This window comes from Phascolarctos cinereus, unplaced genomic scaffold (genome assembly GCF_003287225.1).
Source record: "Phascolarctos cinereus isolate Bilbo 61053 unplaced genomic scaffold, phaCin_HiC Scaffold_2;HRSCAF=192, whole genome shotgun sequence".
In the NCBI taxonomy this organism is placed as follows: domain Eukaryota; kingdom Metazoa; phylum Chordata; class Mammalia; order Diprotodontia; family Phascolarctidae; genus Phascolarctos; species Phascolarctos cinereus.
In genome coordinates this window covers 351516573-351524185 of record NW_027555625.1, presented here as the reverse complement: position 1 = coordinate 351524185, position 7613 = coordinate 351516573, and the positions used below count along the sequence as shown (strand labels likewise).

The window sequence follows — 7613 nt, the reverse complement described above, 5'->3', positions numbered from 1 at the left end:
TGCCATTGGGGGAATATACCCTTTTATTCCTAGGCTTTTGGGTATTTTTAACATAAAGGATTATATTTTTTGAAAACTTTTTCTGTATTGACATAAAATGATTTCTATTTTTAATGTTCATATTTTTCTAATATTGAAACATCCCTATATTCTAGGCATTAGTCTCACCTGATATTAGTGTATAATCTTTTTAATATGCTGCTATAGCTTCTTTGCTAACATTTTATTCAATATTTTTTGCATCAATATTCATTAAAGATACTGGTCTGTAGTAATTTTACTATGATTTATCTCTTCCTGGTTTAAGTATGAAGACCATACTTGTTTCTTTAAAAGAATTTGCCAGGATATCTTATTTTTCAAAATAATTTATGAACATTAGAGTTAATTCTTAAACATGTGATAGAATCACTAGTAAAGCCATCTGATTCTGTTTTTTTTTTCCTTTGGGAGTTCATCTATGTCTTGTTCAATTTCTTCTTCTGACACTGGGTTACATGATGTCCCTATTTCTTGTTCGATTAATCTGAGTTTTTGTAAATAATCATCAATTTCTTTTGTTATTAGATCTTTTTTAGCATATTATTGGGTAACATAATGGCTAATAATTTCCTTTACTTTGTCTTTACTTATTATGAATTCTGCTTTTGGATTTTTTTATATTGTTGATTTGCTTTTCTTTTTTAAATCAAATTTGCTGATGCTTTATCTTTTCCCAAAAAGTTCTATTTATATTTACTAATTTGATGCTTTTTAATTTTCAATTTTGTTTATCTCTTTTATTGCCTAAATTTTCATTTTTGTTTTCATTTGCGCCTTTTGATTTTTTTTTTTTAGTTTTCTTAGCTGCATACTCTTGAATAACATTTGTATGATGTCTTCAATCAATGATGTGCTGGCAATAACTAGCATTTACATAGTGCTCTAAGATTTGCAAAAAACATTACAAACATCCAATTTTATGCTTGCAACAACCCTAGAAGGTATGTGCTACCATTATCATCCTCATTTTACAGATGAAGAAGAAACTGAGGCAAAGACTAAGTGCCTTGACTGGGGTCATGCAGCTGGTGTTCAAGAAAGAATCTGAACCGAGGTCTTCCTGATCCCAGGCCCAGTGCTCTATCCACTGCACCACCTAGCTGCCCTTGTATGTGTTTAACAATCTCTGGAGGAAAAATGCATGTACAAACACTTTTAAATTTAATGTGCATTAACATTTTCTCCATTACTTTAAGTTGAGAAATCAACACAACTCTGACTTGTAGCATTTGCCAATTTCCAAGATGTAAATGCTCATGCCGAAAACTGAACAATTGGCTCTTACAAGCCAGCTCAAGCTCACCTCAGCATGCTCCTGCTTTCAATCATCCCAAGAGGCAGTCACAGCAAACCCCAGTTCTCTCTTTTGTTGATGAACATGTAAACTTTTGCATAAGTACTGCTTTGGCCATATTCCAGCATGTGGCATTCCACAAGTTTTGGCGAACTGTCTCATTGCTATTGTTGCTGTTATTATTATTATTTACAGATTTATCTGTACAAGGCTCCTAGGAAGGCCCAACCCATATCACTGTGGCTTCAGTCTGGCCTCCTGTGGAGTCTCCAGGGGGTCAGGCTGTTGAGACATCACGTGCACACCTTGCTGGAGGGTTTGTGGCATTCGGGCTTTGCCCCGGGCTTCAGACCCTGGAATGGCCCCACCTGAACTCTTGTGAACTTTAAGCTGATCTCCTGGGGCCACCAGAGGCCTGTGGCATGGCACCGGTCTGATTTCCTCATGCTTCCCATCATGGGGCCCCACTCAGTTCCCCGTGCACTTACCTAGCAAAGGTCCCGGACTGGGGCCACCACAGGCATGTGGCGTGGCACCAGCCTGATTTCCTCATGCTTCCCATCATGGGGCCCCACTCAGTTCCCTGTGCACTTACCTAGCACTGAACTCAGTCCTAGGTCCCTGGTGGCTTTAGGACCTTTAGGACTAGGACCTTGGTGGCTTTAGTCCAGTCGCCTGCGGTTTCCCAGACCCCTTTGGTTATGATGCCATTTCCTTGTGGGAATATGAAAGGAACCTTAGAGGCCAGTCGTTCCAACTCACTCATTTTACAGAATAAACTGAAGGAGGCAGATTAAGACTAGTTCAAGGTATGGCAGATAAGTGTCAGAGGTGGGATTTGAACTCAGGTCCCTGACTAAAACCAGTGGTCTTCCCACTGTGCCATGATGTTGTATGTGTGTGATTACAGTTAAGATGACTGAAAGCATTTTACATGTTCCTAAATTTTATCCAGTCTGCTCTCATCCTAATTAAATCCTCACCCTAGCTCATTATCTTATCTGTAACACCTGTCTAAGATATGTATCTTGATAAGCTAACTCAACAGGGTTCCCATCCATCCAGCTGTACATCATAGTTTGGGCAACGTGCTTTTCAATCACTTTGGTTTTCTAGTTTAAATGGTTAGATAAATCTCCATACTGCCAGAGAGGCTTTTTTCCAGGGATACAAAACATATTATTTTATGTTTATTCTATATGTTTAATATATATTATTATATATGTTTACTATATAAAACAGATTATTAAAATAAATACAGCAAAATCTCAAGGAAATACATAAGGCATCAGAATGGTGACCAAGATGGAAATCATGTTATGTGAGTACCAATGAAAACTGAGTGTTTAACCTGCAGAAGATTTAAGGGAAGACATGTTCATTGTACCTGGGACAGCTAGGTGGCGCAGTGGTTAGATCGATGGGAGAATAATTTTCCGTAGTTCAAATCTGGCCTCAGATACTTACTAGCTGTGAGACCCTAGGCAAGTTACTTAACCCTGTTTGCCTCAGTTTCCCACCTGTAAAATGAGCTGGAGAAGGAAATAGCAAACCACTCCAGCGTCTTTTCCAAGAAAACCCCAAATGAGATCAAGAAGAGTTGGACATGACTGGAAAAATGACTGAAAAACAAATGTTCACTGTCTTCAAATAGACTATTAGAGATCAATATTGGATCAAGGATAAGATAATCACCTGACTGGAAAGACTTGCATGAACTGATGCTGAGTAAAATGAGCAGAACCAAGAAAACATTGTACACAGTAACAGCAACATTGTACAATGACCAACTTAGACTCTTTTAATAGACTGCTCTTCTCTGCAGTGCAAGGATATAAGACAACTCCAAAAGACTTGCGATGGAAAATGCTATCCTCATCCAGAGAAAGAACTATGGAGTCCGAATGCAGATTGAAGCATGCTATTTGCTTTCTTTTTTGTTTTTGTTTCTTCTTTTTCATGGTTCCTTCCATTGGTTCTAATTCTTCTTTACAACATGACCAGTGTGAAAATATTTAACATGAATGTGTACGTAGAGCCTGTATCAGACTGCACGCTGTCTTGGGGAGCAGAAGGAAGGGAAGAAAATTTCGAACTCAAAATCTTATTGGAAGTCAATGTTGAAAACAAAAAATGTTAAAAAAGATATTATCACATAGTTCTCCTTTAAAAGCCAAATTCTTTGAAAAAGCTATCAACACTCATTACCTCCACTTTTCATTTCCCATTCACTTCTTAGTCCCTTGTAATCTGGCTTCCAACCTTATCGCACAATTCAAAGTGCTCTTCCCATGGTTACCAATTGGTACCAAAGTTCACAACCAGGAGTCATCCTCAACACTTCTCTTACATACCTCATATTTCATCGATCAGTTGCCAAGTCTTGCTGATTCTACCTTCACGTTTTATCTTATATCCATCCTCTTCTCACTACTCGCTTGGTTACCACCATGGTTCAGACCTTCATCACCTCTTGGGCACAGCAATAGCCTACCAGTTGATTTTCTTGCCTCTAATCTCTCTTCTCTAATTCATCCTTCACACAGCGGCCAAATTAATATTCCTAAAGCACAAGTCTGATCATGTCATTTGCAAAAGAAGCTATAAAGGCTCTTTTTGGGTTCTAGAATAAAATGCAAACCCAGGGCTTTGTAGTCCTCCACAATCTGGCTACAATTTCTTTTTTGAGCTTATCGCAAATTATTCTACATTCCAGTTACATGGGCCTACTTTCTTTTCCCTATACACAACACTGCATCTCCCACCTCCATGCCTTTGCATAGACTGTCCCACATGGCTGGAAGGCACTCCCTCCTTGCCTCTACCTGATGGAATCCTTGACTTCCTTCAAGGTTTTCTCTAAGGCAGGTTCATCACAATCCCCACTTCCCCTCACTCAGTTGCTAGTACCAACACAGAAATTACTTAGTAGATATTTTATGTTTAATTTTCTGCTAATTCTCTCCAAAATTTCTTTTGGGCAAGGCCTCTTTTGTTTCTGTATCCCTTGTACTTAGCATACATATGCTGACACATAGCAGACAATTAATACATGTTGCTGAATGGATGGTACTTGCAAGGGAAGGGAAGGTGTCTATGTTAGCATATGAAGGACCTCCTAGGTGAGGGTTCTGGAATATTTTACCCAATGTAATTTTTTTAATTTCAAAAGTAAAAAACCAGAAGGAAAAGCCCACACTATTACAGTTTGTGAAATGTGAAGTTTATTCTATCTCCAAGATATCTTTATACACTCTTCTTCTACCGGTGCCCCAAGTCACAGAGCTGAGCACCAGGGAACCAAGACTGTTGCACTTCTCTCTTTGTTTCTTATTTGTTTTCTTCAAAGTCCATCGGCTTCTTTCTCTTTGAGTTCTCAAACTCCTGGTTTCCCCAGGTATAGAGGAAGTAAAAGGCTATAAATGCTTTAAGAACCAAAACCAAAGAAAAGTAGTAAGCACACACAAAAGACTATTGGACTAGCAAGACTACAGCAGACTAGGTCTGTTACTTGTTAAAGCAGCACTGAGTGATTACCTCTTTCTATGCCTATCATCTCCACCAACCATTCCTACACCTAGAAATATTATGGAAGGTTACAGTGCATCCATTTCATGGGGAACTAAAATATTTGCTGTTGTTCAATCCTGTCTGACTCTTCACGACTCTATTTGGGGTTTTCTTGGAAAGATACTGGAGTGGTTTGCCATTTCCTTTTCCAGCTCATTTTACAGATGAGGAAACTAAGGCCAACAGGGTTAAGTGACTTGCCCCAGCACTTACTTGCTAGTACCTATACCCTGAGTCACACAGCTAGTTAAGTGTCTGAGGGAAGATTTGAATTCAGGAAGATAAGTCTTCCTGACTCCAAGCACAGCACTTTGCCACCTAGCTGCCTGAGCTAAAACAGGCATATAGCTAACATGGAAATATGTTTTGCATAATATCAATTGATATCAAATTGCTTGCCTTCTCTAAGAGGAGGGAGAGGCAGCAGGGAGGTATTTGAACTCAAAATTATACATTATTTTCGTGAGTCAATTAGGGTTAAGTGATTTGCCCAGGGTCACACAGCTAGTAAGTGTTATGTGTCTGAGGCCCCCTGGTGCTCTATCCTCTGTACCACCTCGCTGCCTCTGAACTCAAAATTTTAAAAAATGAATATCAAAAAAATTTTACATGTAATTGGGAAGTGGTTAACAAAAATAAGTAAAATATATATTAAAGAAAAAATATAACAGCAACTAAGCCCCACAGTCCTAAGTTAGGACAAAGAACACTCTTCGTAGGTCTATGTTCATACAAATTCACTTCAAAGATCCATCACCTACACCCACCCTCCTACTTCAGAATTCGGAGTCTCAACACCTGGGTTCATGCCCAGGATTTACCATTAATTAGCATGTGACTATGGGCAAATTATTTCACCTCAGAGAGCCTTATCTTTAAAATGAGGATAACTACCAACTTCATAGAGTTAGGTAAAGCGCTTGGTAAACCACACATCCCTACGTAAATGCAGGCCATTATTACTGTCAGTCCAGCTTGAAAGAGCCATTTAGCTCGATTTAAAGTTTCCTGCACATTGAATACAAGCCCTTTCAGGCTGCCATTCTATAGACTATAAGGAAATGGAGGAAAAGGGTATTTTAAGGCTCTAATAATCATGCCATCCACTGAACAATGGTGAGCTGTGAGTCAAGGGCTGCTCTGCCTATTTCAGCCTCCGGACCCTGCCTCCTCTTTCGGGGTCCACTTTGGTCCCCAGCTTCCCGGGGGCCGCTTTAAATTCCAGGCTTCCTGGTTTGCCCAAGACCCTAAGCTCTCGAAATCAAGCCTAGGAAGTGGGGGCATGTCGAGCAGGGAGTCAGAGGAGGCCGGCGCACTGGGGGGCCTGGGCCCTGGAGGACCCCCCGACACTCCCGCCCCAAAGGCCAGGCCTGGGCTGCACTTACGGGGGACGACCCGCAAAATGCTGCCCTGCGTCCTGCGCAACATGTTCGAGATGCTCCTGGTGAAGTAGTCGGCGAAGGCTCTCTGCTCGAACGGGGACAGGCTGTAAGAGATGATGTGCCTCACCCGGATCAGGTTCCCGAACTCGCGGCCCATGCTCGCGGCGCCTTCGGTCCCTGGAGGAGCAGACACACGGTTACCGGTGTGGGCCGAGGCTGCGGAGATCGCGCGGCCCGACCGGGGCTGGAGAGCCCCGCTCGGGGGGCCAGCAGCCTCCCCGCCCCTCTGTCCCCCCCCGTCCCCGTCCGGCTGCCACCGCAGCTGTCTCACCGGCTTCAGGACACTGCGTCCTCCAAAGACTGCGGCTCGTGCCCTGGGACCTTACATTTCCGGGGCAAGCAAGCGCGTTGGCTAAGACAACTTCCGGGAGACACCATGTTGCTGTTCTCGCGGGGGGCGGTGTTAGGGAATGTATCTCCCCTCTTCGGGGAGAAGTGCACAGACCCAAACGAGACCCTGTATGTAGCTCGGCCGAGACAGGGACGCGGCCTCGGAATGGAGCCCGCCGAGGGCAGGATAGGCTGCTAGTGATGGGCCGGGCTGGCTGCCCACGTGGGAGCCGGGACCCCCTTCCCTTGGGGCTGCCCCCTTCTTCTCTGATAACTGGGAGATCCTCTTGCTGTGTCCCCTCTTCTGGATCGTTCTCCAGGAAAGTAGTAAGCTTTTATGAGTCATTCATTCAGTCATTCATTCCTTAGCTCTAGCCATTCGTTCACTCATTCATTCATTTACTCACTCCATTCAGCCATTTGTTCACTCCATCCATTCACTTAGGGCCACACGGCTAGTAAATGTCCCAGGCTGGATTTGAGCTCAGGAAGATGAGTCCTTCTAACTCCAGGCCCTGCTCGCTATTCACTATGGCGCCACCTAGAGGACTTTTTAAAAATTTTATTTATTTTTAGTTTTCAACGTTCACTTCCATAAGATTTTGAGTCCCAAATTTTCCTCCCCGTCTTCCTCCTCCACGCACCCCAAGACGGTGTGCCATTTGATATAGAATCTACACATACATTCATATTGAACCTATTTTCACATTAGTCATGTTGTGAAGAAGAATTAGAACCAATGGGAGAAACCACAAGAAAGAGGAAACAAACGAGAGAGAAAGAGACAGAATAATATGCTTTGATCTACATTCAGATTCCATGGTTCTTTCTCTGGATGTGGATAGCATTTTCCATTATGAGTCTTTTGGAATTGTCTTGGATCCTTGCAATGCTAAGAACAGATGAGTCTATCAAAGACAGTAATCGCACAATGT

At 42.2% G+C, this 7613-nt stretch overlaps 1 protein-coding gene across 2 annotated transcripts; it reads right to left on the bottom strand.

The window, feature by feature from the left end:
* Positions 1–4537: 4537 nt before the first annotated feature.
* On the bottom strand, positions 4538–7153 carry UQCRQ (ubiquinol-cytochrome c reductase complex III subunit VII). Of its 2 annotated transcripts, none has more exons than XM_078150374.1 (3): positions 7086–7153; positions 6292–6465; positions 4538–4761 (listed from the first exon to the last, which is right to left on the bottom strand). In XM_078150374.1, the coding sequence occupies exons 1-3, from the start codon at positions 7096–7098 to the stop codon at positions 4667–4669; spliced, it is 282 nt and encodes a 93-aa protein (XP_078006500.1). In that variant the 5' UTR covers positions 7099–7153; the 3' UTR covers positions 4538–4666. The 2 variants fall into 2 exon arrangements, with proteins under 2 accessions (XP_078006500.1, XP_020846790.1); XM_020991131.2 differs by lacking the exon at positions 7086–7153 and adding an exon at positions 6620–6725.
* Between the last annotated feature and the right edge of the window lie 460 nt (positions 7154–7613).